The sequence below is a fragment of the Myxocyprinus asiaticus genome, chromosome 34 (genome assembly GCF_019703515.2).
Source record: "Myxocyprinus asiaticus isolate MX2 ecotype Aquarium Trade chromosome 34, UBuf_Myxa_2, whole genome shotgun sequence".
Taxonomy (NCBI): Eukaryota; Metazoa; Chordata; class Actinopteri; order Cypriniformes; family Catostomidae; genus Myxocyprinus; species Myxocyprinus asiaticus.
This window is the reverse complement of record NC_059377.1, coordinates 44,164,501-44,181,667: the sequence shown is the minus strand read 5'-3', so window position 1 is coordinate 44,181,667 and position 17,167 is coordinate 44,164,501. Positions and strand designations below refer to the sequence as shown.

Below are 17,167 nucleotides of genomic sequence, written 5' to 3'. Positions count from 1 at the left end.
ATTGAGGAATCACAAAGTATTTAATTCAGTTATGCATGAGAAATTAATTTCATTTTTAAGGTTACATGTAAAAGGTCTGCAGATCTAAAACACATGACACGTTCATGGAAGACAGTTTTATATGGACTTACTGGTCAACTAAAAATTTCATACAAAAATATTGAAAGCAATTTACACCTTGTATTCTGCACCGCCTCAAATGCAACTGCGCTTGTAAACTAAACCATCATTTACACGTTACACTAATACTTCAATGTTAGACACGTTAAACTGCACCCAAAAAATGAACGGATACATCCTGCTATAACAATGGACCTGTGACATCACATGTGCCATCATGCACTCTAATGACCCCAAGACTTGCGACCCGCCCAAGAGCGTGAGCGAGACCTGGAGCGCGACTGCGAACGTGATGGCGAGCGCGCGCGGGTCTTGTCAGGAGCGTCCCGTTTCTCCGCGTGGAAATCGTTCTGTTCCAGCGGGGTGATGGATTTGGACCTGGAGCGGGATCGGCCTCCGTCCGACTCTCTGCGCCCGCCTTTGGGTTTCGAGTGGGAGGGGCTCCGGCTGCGAGAGTGGGCGTCGCCACGAGAGCGTTGATGGTCACGGGCAGACGGTCTGTGCCTGCAGAAGTCACATGATCATTAATAGTTCAATCTTATTTTACTGTAACACATCAGATACACAGATACAGCAGTTTACCATCAATATACATTATAACACACTTCGATCAAGTCGTGAATGTGATTTTGCCAAATAAGATTCATTCCTAGACATCTTTTTCAGTCTTGGAACAACATTCCTAACAACCAATAAGATTTTAGGATTTGGTCTTGAATAATGTTATCAACCAATAATTTTCCACCGATTTTAAAGGGTTAGTGTAACAGTCTGCTCGCTCACACCAGAAACATAAAGGGAAGTCACACACACGAATATAATCAAACATTTAAATTAAGATCCAGTGATGTTTTCAACATATTGGATTCAGCCCTGTTTACATAGTTCAGTGATTTCATTTGATTTAAGAGTGAAAAACTTCATCAAACCTTGACCAATCACAGTGGACTTGAGTTTTGTGCCGGAGGACATGATGATATAAAGCACAGATTTAATATTGATTTCAATAATTGTTTTCTGATTGTCAATGATGGATCTTTTGCTTTTGTGTATACAGTATCACTCTTAAATGTCGTGTGAATTATTGATTTAAAATATTTTGTTTCACCCCTTTACGAGAGAATCATGCATACATTTGACTTTCTAAGTAATTAACTTTAGTATTATTGAGAGTCTCTAAAATAATAATAAAGACAGGAGAGAATACTTGTTGTTTTATTGTCAATGTGTTGCTTGAAATTATTTAATAAAAACCAATATTCAAGAGTGATTTTAAAGTGTCCCTTTAACGTATCAATGTCATGACTTTTTCTAATAATAATTAGCAAAATTGTATGTATAAGAAAAACAATGCTTCATCAGATTGAATTTTTGAGCTCCATCCCAAATGTACACTTTTATAACTCATGTTAGGGCTGAATTAATCGAAATAAAACTTTCGATCGCAATCGAAATTGCGATATGACCCAGTGCAATTTTCAAACCGTGAGGGCTACGATTTAAATAAATAATCTCAACGCGCTGCCCGCTGTTCTGCGCCTATGTGCATGGCTGTTTTGTCTGTAATGTGAAGTGCTTTCTTTAATACATGTAAATGGGATCATTGTATTACACACGTGTTTTCAGAGTGGTCCTGTGATCCATACACACAAATTTATCTGGTGCTCTGAGTGACAGATGTGCAGTTAGGTGTGTTAATATGAGCTGAGCACATTATTTAAAGCACCACACATTTAAAATAATCCCATGAGTGCAGGTTTTTGCTGACAGTAAGGCAGGTGAGAGCATTTTACTGCATTAAAAGTCTGTATTCAACTCAACTTCAAACAACTTCCATCCCTTCATCTTTCAAAATAAAAGCTTCTGCTGAAATAAAGGCTTGAGGGTTTACCGGGAATGCATATTAAGTTAAGAATTATTAAAGAAATACATTTCTATTAAATAATAATAAATTATAATAGTTAAAAGGAATATTCCGGGTTCAATACAAGTTAAGCTCAAACAACAGCATTTGTGTCATAATGTTGATTACCGCACAAATTAATTTACTCGTCCCTCCTTTTCTTTAAAAAAAGAAAACACTGACTGACGCTGACTCACTTCACGTCACCTGGCTCATATTAAACACAAAAATGATCTTTTGCCACCACCTGCTGGCTTACATATGTAATGTCACAATATTAAATGTAAAGAGACAGATGCCTCTTAACACACCTGCACTGCTCTTACACTTTAGTTTAGAACGGCACGAACACAAGCAGAGTGATACAGCGAAGCATCCGAGTGATGATGGTGTGAGACCATCATGGAACATCTGTCGTCCAATCAGATTCGAGGACTGGAACTAACTGTTGTCTAATATATATATATATATATATATATATATATACACACACACCGATCAGCCACAACATTAAAAGCACCTGTCTAACATTGTGTAGGTCCCCCTCATGCAGCCAAAACAGCACCAACCCGCATCTCAGAACAGCATTCAGAGATGATATTCTTCTCAGCACAATTGTACAGAGTGGTTATCTGAGTTACTGTAGACTTTGTCAGTTCAAACCAGTCTGACCATTCTCTGTTGATCTCTCTCATCAACAAGTGTTTCCATCCACAGAACTGCCGCTTACTGGATGTTTTTTGTTTTTGGCACCATTCTGAATAAATTCTAGAGACTGTTGTGTGTGAAAATCCCAGAAATACTCAAACCCGCCCATCTGGCACCAACAATCATGCCACAGTCCAACAATCATGCCACAGTCCAAATCACAATATTAGGCAGGTGGTTTTAATGTTGTGGTATATATATTTATCGGTATATATATTGTCTTGTGTATTTCTATACATACTTTCTATTTGCTTTTTATTTTTATTTTTTATTATTATCTGTCTTGTTGTTGTATTGTTTGTGCACTGGAAGCTTCTGTCACCAAGACAAACTGCTTGTATGTGTGAGAATACTTGGCAATAATGCTCATTCTGATTAACATTATTATTATTCAATAATCTAAAATTCAAGTTGACTGGGTTTCAAAAGAATAATGAAAAAGTCTGTTTTTGTATTTTGTATTTGTTTTTTTTGAGGACTCAAGTGTGAATACTCTTTCTAGAACAGTATTTGCGGTTAGCAGTAAAGCATGGGCAAAACATGGTTTAATTTTGGTTCAAAAGAATCACACATGCTTTTTGTTTATCACAGTTCAAATCACAATCAGAGTTAGTTTTTTTTTTTTTTTTTTCAAATCGTTCAATCCTAACTCATGTACCTTCATGGACTTGCTGACTAGCGCTTCATCGGTCTGCGCTCGTTTACGTCACTTAAGTCTGGACTTCGAAGAGGACCGCAAGGATGTAGGGTGACATTTGGGACAGAGCCACAGACACACAGCTGTATATTAAACATAATATAATGGAGAAAACTGAATATTAAACAGTTGTGTAGTGCTTTTGTGTTCAGTGTGGCCAGAATCCGATCACATTGTGTTTGGTTATGACACGGTTTGATTCACTAACTCGCCCACATCAAAAGTCTTTGCATGGCAGTTTTCATGTATGAAAATATTTTAATGAAAATATATGTGGCTGAATATTTTTGTTTATTATATGTATAAAAAAATTTTTTTAAAATATTCTTCTTTGGGTTAATCTAGTGAACTACAGTGTGGATTAATTATTTTTGACTAAATTTTACTTTTTGAATATTTTCAGCGACTGTTTGGGAATGTTGGGTTAACCATAACCATGAGAATACAGAGAGGTATACTGATTTTTATCAAAAGGCTAAAAATATTTTATATTTCATTTTGTGGTGATGGTGCCACAGTTGTTTGTGATCGAGAGCTCGTGATTCGGACTCTATCATGGAATTTTAGCTGTGTTCCAAGGACTTATTTATTGTTTTACTCACCTTTTTACTGCTGATTTCCTGTTTTAGCAAGTGATCGTAATCAATAGGGAAGCGCACCTAATGGGGGAGCACTCATTTGAGTTATTTTAGAAATATTAACTGTTTTAATGTGCAAATAATATTGTTCATATCAGTCCTATATATTGCTTTCACTTTTAACTCTCTCATTTATTTATTGGATGGAATTGTGTAGAATGTGGGTTAATTTTATTTAAACAAAATGGTATGTTCCAATGGACCCTTCGCTAAGCCCCGCCTTAAAAGCGTTTCTGACCAATCCTGTCCGTGAAACTGTTGCCGGGCCACCATTACTCCGACACACGTTAGCTATTTTCCAATGAGAGTCTACGGGAGTAATGTGTGTGTTTGAGTACTTTTAAGCAGGATTTTACAGAAATTATCCAAAACAAAATGTTGTCGCTGGGTCACTTATAATAGTTACACGTGTTACCCAGGGAGGATACACACACTGTTGTAAAAAATGTTTAAATAAATGTCAAGAAGAGCATATTCTGGATTAAACTGTGTCAGTCTTCGTTCCCAAATTAACATGTATAACATCAGTGTGGACATCTACATTTCCTCCAAGGTAAATTAAAGCTAAACACTGAACGTTCAATCATTCGTGTATTGATTCATGTAATAGTAAAAGCTATAGTAAATAAAGAGTTCACAGCATCAAAATGAGTGTTTTATGAGATGTTATAAGCAGTTCTGTTCACTTATGCTAATGTTATCAGGTGTGTAATTGACATTACAGTTTTTCTCAATCGATTTGACATATTTCTCCAAACTTAGGTCACTGCTCTCAAAACAATTCTCACAGCAATCTGAACACTTTGTAATTATCCTAAAGCAGTGGTTCCCAACCCTGTTCTTGGAGCCCCCCAACACTACATATTCAGTATATCTCCCTAATCAAACACATCTGATTCAACTCATCAGCTCGTTATTAGAGACTCTGAGCTGGGAGTGTCAGAAAAGGGAGATGTGTTGGGGGCCTCCAGGAACAGGGTTGGGAAACACTGCTCTAAACAAATTGTACATTTTTCTTGATTTTAATCATTTTCTCTAAACACTACACACACATTTCTCTGATCCAAGATTCATGCTTTCAACACAGTTAACGCAGACACATTAAACAGTCATATTCTCAAATGCACGTCAGGTTGTCAAATCCTTTTATATGTTGCACACAGCAAAGAAAATGCAATTTACTAAATTTTTCACACAACTGTCATGACTTTGCTATCTATAAAAGGGGTCAAATATGAAAATTCAGAGTAAACAAACAACGAGGAAATGAAGAAGAGGAAGAACAAGAAGAAGAAAAGGTGCAAACTGAGAAGCGTAAGGTGCAAATGGAGATGGAGTATTGATGGGGAGTAGAGTGAAAGAGGACAGCAGGTGGAAGAGTAAAGATGACACAGAAGAGGCTCAAATGATCTGAGAGTCTTCTACTGTAATTGATCATGTTATGAATCACGGTCTCTGTGAGACACAAAGTGTTCGGCCTAATGTGAGCAGATCTACAGTGACCTCAAGCTCAACAAAAAAGATGGAGGAATGGTATTGGTCTGCATGCCACAATCAATGTCCAAAATTACTGGACCATCTGTGATCACATTGCTTCATTATGCAGTGAAATTGAATTGTTTGGCAAATTTAAGTGTCTGTTTCGTCAGCTGTGTGAATTGTTTTGAGAGCATGGACTTTAGAGAAATGTGTAAAATCAATTGAGAAAAACAGTAAATGATGCTTTTCTCTTTTCAAGCGACTGATAATCATTTTTCTTTATTCTGATTCCCAGTCTGCACAGTTTTCAATCAAATTACTTATGGAAATGTTCTGCTTCGTACATTTTGGCATTCAAGAGCGAGCTGTGAAGGAGCACATCATTGGTTGGACCCACTGAACAAATACACCGCTTAACTGAACTAGTCGGTTTGTGACGTGAACAAACTGAATGTACTGGTAAACTCATTCGCGACTGACATGAACGAATCAGTCATCATGAATGATGATCTGCTGAATCAGGAGCTGCATGTCGTTCCGTCGTTCATATCGTCAATCTCGTTCAACAAGAAAAGGGGCCAGATGAATTATGAATAAAAGTGAGTGATGACCACACATTACAATAACATACGGACGTTATTGAAACTCAATTATTTTTAGGCTAGTATTGTTGTCTTTTTTTGTATAGCTTGATATAAAGTCTTGCTCAGCATTTCACAGTATGATAGATATGCTTTGTTGTCATTTGAGGGCAAAGACTTATAATGCTTAAACAATCTGAAGTACTGAAGTCTCTTAGTAGAATTTTAATAAAGGATAATTAGACTTGTTGACTGTTTTCAGATCAATGCAATTACTTAAAAGACAGTCATTTGGGTCCATCCGCAGGCGCATAGGTGTAACTTGAGTGTGAACTTGAAATGAACGAATCTGAACAAATCTTTTTGGTGAACGGAATCAAAAGAATCGAGTCACTAAAATGAATAAAAATTACCACCACTACTGCAGAGCTTGTCAGAGGGAGTGACCGTAACCAAGGGGGGGCGGAGCTTAGTGAAGGATCAATTGGAAAAGGCAAGAAAATTAGTGTATTTAAGTCAGCCACCACTAGAAGGAGGAAGACTGGTGGACAGCTTGTGTTGTGTTTGGATCACATGGAACAAGATTGCTGGCGCTGATCGAGTACAAGTAAACTCTGACCTCTGTTATTGTTGGAGGGGAGTAAGTACTGCTTTAGTACCTTGGTTTTTATTTGTTTTTTAAACACCATTTATTTGCACATTTTTGCACCTCTGCTACTTAACATCTTTTGGAACGCCATTCCTGCTTTCTGGTGTGATTCTACACATGACTGTTTTGGTCCCTTTCACAGATTGGCAGGAATGCTGTTTGAGGAACAGGGTCAACATAATAAAATCTGGCATATACTGATTAATGTTCACCAACAACACATTATGAACCTCCACACACACACAGTGAGATATATTCTCAATAATGTACCTCTCATACTCTCGACTGCGTCTGCTGTGTGCTCTTCCTCTCGACCTGATGAACACAAAACACAATGTCAAAGTTATAGTCACAGTAAATAGGTAACGGATGATGGGTCAATAGTGACTCACTCTCTGGGACTCTCCGATCTTCGGTAGCGTCTCTCGTAAGATGGACTGCGTGATCTGCGTCTGCCGTGGCTGCGGCTGCGTGAACGCCTGCGGCGACCATCTCGAGAGAAACTGCGTGGTGATTGGCGCTCCTTGGACTTCATCTGACCGGGCGCTGAGAAACATGAAGTCGTTTATACACATGGAGCACGTTCTTTACAATGTTGAATCTTATTGTACACTTCAGTTATTTACATGAGTGACAAACACATTCAACAACAGATTGAGTTTTATAAACAGATCAAGAGGATCGTCAATCAAATTGATCATTGTTTTCCAAAACTCACTCTTTCGATCTCCTTGAGCAAACTGGATCTCAATTTGTCGTCCACACACCCACTTCCTGTCCAGATTGTGCAGGGCGTCTTCTGCATCTCGCACATCTTCAAACGTGCTGCGCTGTTAAGGGCTCTAATGACAATAAACTACACAAACATCTCATGCACTGTTGAACAATGAAGCGCATGTTCAGTGAGTTCTCACGTTCATCAGCTCTCAGTGAAACCACCTGTTGAGTGTAAATCGTGGGAATGTTGTAGGATACGTGTTTTTACCTTCACCTTGATCTTTAAGTCTTTAAAATGCGACCAAGTTGACCTGGATTCACCGCTTGTCTTTGTCTTTGTCTGTACTTTCTCTCTGATGGATAAATCCGAGCCTCTTTTCCTCTTTGTCTCTTGAAGCTTTAATTTGCTTTTCTTTTCACACTTTTGCCTCTCTGTAAGTAGCGATCTTTGTGGCGTGCTGCCGATGACTTGTCTTTAGTCATACTCTACACGGCTCTGTTAACTGTGTCTTTGTGCCGGGCTCCACGACTGGACGCCTTTACACAGTCTGGGGCGACAACAGAGAAATGAGGGTTAGACTCAAGCGTAGTGTGCAGTGTAGTGTGCAGTGTGTAGTGTAGTGTAGTGCGCTTCAATGGAGAACACCTGCAGGAGAGTCACACTGTTAGATAGAGACTGTGAAGCGCCAACGTGTCCAACACGCTCACGCCGCAGCTCAACTTGCTATGAAAAGGATATTGAATGTATGCAAATCCTCTGGGTCGGCGTGAATAGAAGTCTAGAGGAATGTAGACATCTGCAATGGGCCCGTATCGGCCGAACTCCCTGCGCAGGTCCTCTGGCCTGAACCAGGAAATAACATGTTTGATCTCAATAACCAAACCAACTGACCTCCAGTTGACAAAACAACATTGGCTATATTCGTAAAAGCATACTACTCTTACTATTTATTCAGTGTATATATACAGGTGCATCTCAATAAATTAGAATGTCGTGGAAAAGTTCATTTATTTCAGTAATTCAACTCAAATTGTGAAACTCGTGTATTAAATAAATTCAATGCACACAGACTGAAGTAGTTTAAGTCTTTGGTTCTTTTAATTGTGATGATTTTGGCTCACATTTAACAAAAACCCACCAATTCACTATCCCAAAAAATTAGAATATGGTGACATGCCAATCAGCTAATCAACTCAAAACACCTGCAAAGGTTTCCTGAGCCTTCAAAATGGTCTCTCAGTTTGGTTCACTAGGCTACACAATCATGGGGAAGACTGCTGATCTGACAGTTGTCCAGAAGACAATCATTGACACCCTTCACAAGGAGGGTAAGCCACAAACATTCATTGCCAAAGAAGCTGGCTGTTCACAGAGTGCTGTATCCAAGCATGTTAACAGAAAGTTGAGTGGAAGGAAAAAGTGTGGAAGAAAAAGATGCACAACCAACCGAGAGAACCACAGCCTTATGATTGTCAAGCAAAATCGATTCAAGAATTTGGGTGAACTTCACAAGGAATGGACTGAGGCTGGGGTCAAGGCATCAAGAGCCACCACACACAGACGTGTCAAGGAATTTGGCTACAGTTGTCGTTTTCCTCTTGTTAAGCCACTCCTGAACCACAGACAACATCAGAGGCGTCTTACCTGGGCTAAGGAGAAGAAGAACTGGACTGTTGCCCAGTGTTCCAAAGTCCTCTTTCCAGATGAGAGCAAGTTTTGTATTTCATTTAGAAACCAAGGTCCTAGAGTCTGGAGGAAGGGTGGAGAAGCTCATAGCCCAAGTTGCTTGAAGTCCAGTGTTAAGTTTCCACAGTCTGTGATGATTTGGGGTGCAATGTCATCTGCTGGTGTTGGTCCATTGTGTTTTTTGAAAACCAAAGTCACTGCACCCATTTACCAAGAAATTTTGGAGCACTTCATGCTTCCTTCTGCTGACCAGCTTTTTAAAGATGCTGATTTCATTTTCCAGCAGGATTTGGCACCTGCCCACACTGCCAAAAGCACCAAAAGTTGGTTAAATGACCATGGTGTTGGTGTGCTTGACTGGCCAGCAAACTCACCAGACCTGAACCCCATAGAGAATCTATGGGGTATTGTCAAGAGGAAAATGAGAAACAAGAGACCAATAAATGCAGATGAGCTGAAGGCCACTGTCAAAGAAACCTGGGCTTCCATACCACCTCAGCAGTGCCACAAACTGATCACCTCCATGCCACGCCGAATTGAGGCAGTAATTAAAGCAAAAGGAGCCCCTACCAAGTATTGAGTACATATACAGTAAATGAACATACTTTCCAGAAGGTCAACAATTCACTAAAAATGTTTTTTTTATTGGTCTTATGATGTATTCTAATTTGTTGAGATAGTGAATTGGTGGGTTTTTGTTAAATGTGAGCCAAAATCATCACAATTAAAAGAACCAAAGACTTAAACTACTTCAGTCTGTGTGCATTGAATTTATTTAATACACGAGATTCACAATTTGAGTTGAATTACTGAAATAAATGAACTTTTCCACGACATTCTAATTTATTGAGATGCACCTGTATATATATGTGTGCATGCCTTACTGCGATGATAATGTTGTATACTACTCTCTGAGACATTAGTGGTTAAATATATGGAGCTAAAACAATGGCTAAATGTTGTTGATTGGAATTCTAGACATGTGACACTTGACAAAACTGAAGGTTTTTGAGGCATATTTTATAAATTTGTATTTTTGTAATTTGTATTTTAAACAGACAATTTTTTTTATTTATTTATTTTTTTTTTAAGTGGAATTATCTGTAACATTTCTGATTATTAAATTACAGTTTCAAATTTTCAACGAAAGAAATTCAGAACCCCAAATACAAATCTCTCACATTTAGATCTTTAAATTCAGATTGTAAACAAACTAGACCAAAGGTCGAACATGTTTGTGTATATTATAAAATTAACATTGTCCAAGATTAATAAATGCTCTAAAGGTTTGGCCCAGTGTAGTTCATGTTAACTACTGCGTCACCTAAGTTAACGTATACAAATGTACTGTGACGTGTTACCACATATTCAAGCAATAAGAAAAATTAATATCTTCATACTGTCTGTAATAAAGTATTTAAGGCACATGGTTAGGGATAGTACTGACTGACAAATGCAGGGCCCAGAAGATGTCACTAACCTGTGAGTGATCAGAAGGACGCGTATGCATCCTAGGGGATGGGGACCTAACAGAGGAATGATTTTCGATGAGGACACAAGGCGTACTGTGTTTTGTCACTGTGGATCATTATCCCTTCATTGGAGTACTGATGTTGCCTTTTCTTGGGAAAGTGTCACATTATGATTTTTGATTGCACCTTTATCACCACCACCATTTTAAAATTGAACTGAACTGTATCTACACCGGGGCTGGACCAGGAAAACCGATCTCCACGCCACCGGGCCAATGCGACGCCAAATCAACAGGTGAGTGGCCTCTCTCTGGGCGACTCCTAGCAGATACACACACACATCCATCCATACATACATTTTGATAGGACTGACTCCTACATTATACTGCATCACGTAGGGACAGTTCAGTTAGCATGTTACGTGTGGAAGCCGGTTCAGCGCATTCCCTAGACATAAACTCTTGTAGCATGTTTGCTGCTAGGGTTCCGCGTCGTAACACTGTCTGAAAACACCTGGTGTTAAGATGAGTTGTGGATGATCCTATCACGTGGTCATAATACGAGTCTCTTTTGAACACTTGTGTTTGGAGTTCGAGGCGAGAGTCTCTGATTTCATAACAACATTAATTACTATATCAGTGTGTTACTGCATGATAATAAACCGTGGAAAAGTCAGAAAAAAGCACAAGTCACATTTCGAGCAGAATTATTCATTATTTTCGTGTATTACTTGTATTAACTGAGCTTCAGATATGTGTGCTTCTCATCTGTGTCACTGCCTGTTGATATCAGACACACTGAAGAAGATCCGTCAAGTTCTTGTGCAGGTACAGTTGAAGTCAGAAGTTTACATACACCTCAGCCAAATACATTTAAACTCAGTTTTTCACAATTCCTGACATTTAATGGTAGAAAACATTCCCTGTCTTAGGTCAGTTAGGATCACTACTTTATTTTAAGAATGTGAAATGTCAGAATAATAGTAGAGAGAATGATTTATTTCAGCTTTTATTTCTTTCATCACATTCCCAGTGGGTCAGAAGTTTACATACACTTTGTTAGTATTTGGTAGCATTGCCTTTAAATTGTTTAACTTGGGTCAAATGTTTTGGGTATCCTTCCACAAGCTTCTCACAATAAGTTGCTGGAATTTTGTCCCATTCCTCCAGACAGAACTGGTGTAACTGAGTCAGGTTTGTAGGCCTCCTTGCTCACACACGCTTTTTCAGTTCTGCCCACAAATTTTCTATCAGATTGAGGTCAGGGCTTTGTGATGGACACTCCAATACCTTGACTTTATTGTCCTTAAGCCATTTTGCCACAACTTTGGAGATATGCTTGGGGTCATTGTCCATTTGGAAGACCCATGTGCGACCGAGCTTTATCTTCCTGGCTGATGTCTTGAGATGTTGCTTCAATATATCCACATCATTTTCCTTCCTCATGATGCCATCTATTTTGTGAAGTGCACCAGTCCCTCCTGCAGTAAAGCACCCCCACAACATGATGCTGCCACCCCCATGCTTCACGGTTGGGATGATGTTCTTCGGCTTGCAAGCCTCACCCTTTTTCCTCCAAACATAACGATGGTCATTATGGCCAAAAGGATACATTTTTGTTTCATCAGACCAGAGGACATTTCTCCAAAAAGTAAGATCTTTGTCCCCATGTGCACTTGTAAACTGTAGTCTGGCTTTTTTATGGCGGTTTTGGAGCAGTGGCTTCTTCCTTGCTGAGCAGTCTTTCAGGTTATGTTGATATAGGACTCGTTTTACTGTGGATATAGATACTTGTCTACCTGTTTCCTCCAGCATCTTCACAAGGTCCTTTGCTGTTGTTCTGGGATTGATTTACACTTTTCGCACCAAACTACATTCATCTCTAGGAGACAGAATGCGTCTCCTTCCTGAGCGGCATGATGGCTGTGTGGTCACATGGTGTTTATACTTGCGTACTATTGTTTGTACAGATGAATGTGGTACATTCAGGCATCTGGAAATTGCTCCCAAGGATGAACCAGACTTGTGGAGGTCCACAATTTATTTCTGAGGTCTTGGCTGATTTCTTTTGATTTCCCCATGATGTCAAGCAAAAAGGTGCAGAGTTTGAAGGTAGGCCTTAAAATACATCCACAGGTACACCTCCAATTCAGTACACCTCCTATCAGAAGCTAGTTGGCTAAAGGCTTGACATCATTTTCTGGAATTTTCCAAGCTGCTTAAAGGCACAGTTAACTTAGTGTATATAAACCTCTGACCCACTGGAATTGTGATATAGTCAATTAAAAATGAAACAATTGTTGGAAAAATTACTCGTGTCATGCACAAAGTAGATCTCCAAAACGATTTGCCAAAACTATAGTTTGCTAATATTAAATCTGTGGAGTGGTTAAAATACTTCAACCTAAGTGTATGTAAACTTCTGACTTCAGCTGTATATGTATATCCGCTTTTTCAAATTGTCTGATCGGAAGATTATTTCCTTTTAAAGCCATTCGTAACTGGTTAAACTCCTGTTTTAGTGCAGCGGTTGATTGACAGGTGATGGGCTGTGCTTCACTGCAGTTCAGAACACATTCAGAATGGATTGTGTTTCACACCTAAAATGCAATGTTTTTGTCTACCTCCGTATGTAGTTTTTGTGATTTGATCAGAAAACGTTTTATACTCAGTTTACACTTATATTTAGTGGCAGAGGCGGTTTAGAGTCGGTGGATATTCGGGGTTTAACTCAGACCACTCTGGATTCATATAGGATCATACTTATGTTACATCTGTGGGGAGTCCTTTATATAACCTTTAAATATTATTTAAACTAAAAGGTCTCATAAGTTGCATGATTTTAACATTATGTTCTTTAAAAGTTGATAAAAAACAAAGTTTTGTCTCGTGGCTTTCTGTACTTCAACGCACATTGTGTACAATAGACAATTTAGCAGCCTATTATTTATTCATCGAGTGTTTTAAGTTAGTTTAGAAGATAGCAAGCTGTAAACAGGCTAAAAAAGGTGAGACTTACGGAAAAACAATAATTGCTAGATTTGCAGCGTAGTTTTGAGGATCATGGCATTGTGTCTTAATAAAAGTGTTGTGCAAATATCGTGGCTCGTGACTTAAAGAAATTCCTCAAGCACATCTGTATATTACTCTTTGTTTTCAGGGTTGTATTTCATATCTCATTTATTTACACTATGTTTTTCAACTGATCACTCTACAGCTGTTGTCTCTGTATTATACATGCCTCATTTTGTAATGTTTTGATTATGTATGCTTATGTATGCTTGTTTACATGCGTGAAATTACTTCATATGTTAATTTCAGTTTTTGCCTGTGCTTTGTAAAGCGTCCTTTGGTCCTTGAAAGGCGCTATATAAATAAAAATGATTATTATTATTATTATAAATATTTTGTACTTACAGTATCTGGATGGACCGACTCAACGTCATTTCCTATATCTCACCAAGACAGCTGTTTTGACTGTTCACACACAGATGTAATCACGACTGTCTTCTTGCATGTGTGCACATACAGTACATGAGTGCTGAAAAACAGCGTGGGAACTGAATTGTGTCTGTATTTGGTATTATACTGTAGAAAGACTGTGCTTATTTACAACAGAAGAACGAAGGTCATGCGAGAGTTGGGCCATTTCAAACCGCATCAGAGCCCTGGACAGAAGCGCAGATTTAAAGTTAATAACATTTTCATTATCGACTTGTTTTCTTTCATAAACCTATCGATTCACTTCAGAAGACATTCATTGCTCGACTGGAGTCGTGTGGATTACTTTATTGCTGTATAAATGTGACTTTTGGACCGTTAAAGTGCTGGCACCCGTGTACTTCTATTATAAGGACCTGACAGAGCTTCTAAAAACCTTTATTTGTTTTCTGTTGAAGAAAGACAGTCATACACATCTGGGACAGCATCAGGGTGAGTGAATAATGGGAGAATTTTACTTTTTGGGTGAACTATTCCTTTAAGGACTTAAACCTCAGTACCCCACCCCTAAATCACTTAAAAGTATCTTAATACAGGTGTAAACGGGTTCTCAGATTAAAATCCTTTAGCCATTGTTTTAAATCCATATTCACAGTGTTTCAAAAGTCAATCAAACATAGTAGGCAGTACACAGTATATAGTGAGCAGTCTTCAGTAAACTAATATCCCAGAACACAGACATAATTACCAGAATCTTAAAGAAAACTGTTATTTCACATCAATAAAAACATGTAAGCATTTATAATGTGTGCTCAGGGTGATTAAAGGCCTCGGATAAATAACAGTGTTGTTGAGGACATAAAGTAGTTTAGTAAGTAAACAGTCATTCAAGAATGGTCCAATCGGAGTCTGTGTTTTGATTAAAGTTATAATAATAAAAGTTCAGGGATCAACCTACTAACCAGCCCATATCTTTAACCACTAACCCAAATCATGTTTTAATTCTGTCGTTTCAATTATTGACAACAGAGCAAGAAAATTAACCCTAAAAAAGACCAATACTATAAATGTACCTCTGAAAATTAATTAATAGACCTTTTTCACACAAGTAAAGGTTTGCAGGGTAAACTTCGACAGCAGTGAATGGGAGATCACAGCAAATATGATTTTCACTTACCCATTTGCTCCAAGACCAAAATTAAAAATCCACTATTACAGTTTAATGACTTTCAAGAAGAGGATAAAAATACAGATCGGTGTATTAAGATGCCAAATTTACTGTCACTCTCTCAACAGCTGTAATAGAAACCCGCTCACAGCTGTGATAATTCAGTTTTAAAACTAATTCCACGGTAATAACAAAGCATAATGTTATAAATTTACACTCAATATTTTAAAAATGTATAATATAAAAAATAAAAAAATTGCGAGATTTACGCTGATAAATAAGGCGGAAACACGTCATCACAGTCTGTGAAAAAGGTCTATGGCTATTTTCTAACCCATATTATTTCATAATACATTATAATATATTACATAATACATTATATTTCATAATGCATTACAATATTATTACATAATACATTATAGTATTATTATATAATACATTTCCGTATCTGTATCTAAGAAAAACTACAGCTTGTAGAAATCACACAAATAACATTAAAAACACAGTAACATTTGACTCGAGATATATCGAGACTTATAAAAATACTGTTTATTACTTTTAGATAAAGATTGTGAGTGTATCTACAGTTAGTCGCATTAATCAGTATTTTCAGAGATATCTTTATAATATTTGACCGACTCAATCTTTGGTCGTTTTCTCATCCTCTTACATGTTTATATTCTTAAGAAAACAAAAAAACATTTGAAGGTTAAATATAGGATAAATATTTCATTATAGGTTAACTTGGTTAAAAATGAAACCAGTTACAAAACACAATTTCAACCAATGAGTCGAAAGCCTAACTATATATAAAAATAAACAACAATAACAACCTAAATAAAGCCATTTTAAACAAAACAATATATGTTTAAATGACTTAAATATTGTGAGTTTCTTACCGGGACTCGTCGGAGATGTTTCGGATAAACAGCGAGCTGTTCGGCGGCCTCATATACCGAGACATATTAAAATGATCGTTGAAGTCTCTTATGACGATAAACGACAGTTAAAATTCAACTTTACTAATAAAATCTTTTCATTGATAGATATCTTACTTGCTGCACGCGGTTCTGAAACGCTTTCACTTGCGCAGCAACGAGGCCTGAACAACACAGCAGCTGCGCCACCAACACCGCAGCGCCTACAGCGGTAACCTCCAGTACTGCAGTATAACATCCACTACAGACAGACTCCAGTACGGCAGTTTAACATCCACTACAGACAGATTCCAGTACTGCAGTTTAACAGCCACTACAGACACACTCCAGTACTGCAGTTTAACAGCCACTACAGACACACTCCGGTACTGCAGTTTAACATCCACTACAGACAGACTCCAGTACTGCAGTTTAACAGCCACTACAGACACACTCCAGTACTGCAGTTTAACATCCACTACAGACAGACTCCAGTACTGCAGTTTAACATCCACTACAGACAGACCCCAGTACTGCAGTATAACTTCCACTACAGACTCCAGTACTGCAGTTTAACATCCACTACAGACAGACCCCAGTACTGCAGTATAACATCCACTACAGACAGACTCCAGTACTGCAGTTTAACACCCCCTATAGACAGACTCCAGTAACGCAGCTCGACACCCCCTACAGACAGACTCCAGTACTGCAGTATAACATCCACTACAGACAGACTCCGTACTGCAGTTTAACATCCCCTACAGACAGACTTCAGTACAGCAGTTCAACGCCCCCTACAGACTCCAGTACTGCAGTTAAACATCCACTACAGACAGACTCCAGTAACGCAGCTCGACACCCGCTACAAACAGACTCCAGTACTGCAGTTTAACATCCACTACAGACAGATTGCAGTACTGCAGTTTAACATCCACTACAGACAGACTCCAGTACTGCAATTTAATGCCCCTACAGACAGACTCCAGTA

General features: G+C 38.3%; 1 protein-coding gene across 1 annotated transcript; it reads right to left on the bottom strand.

Moving 5' to 3' along the window:
- Window position 1: 1 nt before the first annotated feature.
- LOC127425029 (serine/arginine-rich splicing factor 10-like) lies at window positions 2-16,487 on the bottom strand. The gene is made up of 6 exons (XM_051670626.1): window positions 16,159-16,487; window positions 8,232-8,336; window positions 7,494-7,597; window positions 7,168-7,321; window positions 7,046-7,090; window positions 2-624 (listed from the first exon to the last, which is right to left on the bottom strand). Exons 1-6 carry the CDS (start codon window positions 16,221-16,223, stop codon window positions 345-347), a joined length of 753 nt encoding a protein of 250 aa, XP_051526586.1. The 5' UTR covers window positions 16,224-16,487; the 3' UTR covers window positions 2-344.
- Between the last annotated feature and the right edge of the window lie 680 nt (window positions 16,488-17,167).

What these genes read in the sequence shown, in the direction of transcription:
- LOC127425029 (XM_051670626.1), bottom strand. Translation starts at nt 16,223, where the DNA reads ATGTCTCGGTATATGAGGCCGCCGAACAGCTCGCTGTTTATCCGAAAC. An exon ending in AGAGGATTTGCATACATTCA is followed by an intron (nt 7,598 to 8,231) that starts ATATCCTTTTCA and finishes ACAGCGCAGCAC; the next exon opens with GTTTGAAGATGTGCGAGATG. An exon ending in AGATCGGAGAGTCCCAGAGA is followed by an intron (nt 7,091 to 7,167) that starts GTGAGTCACTAT and finishes TGTGTTCATCAG; the next exon opens with GTCGAGAGGAAGAGCACACA.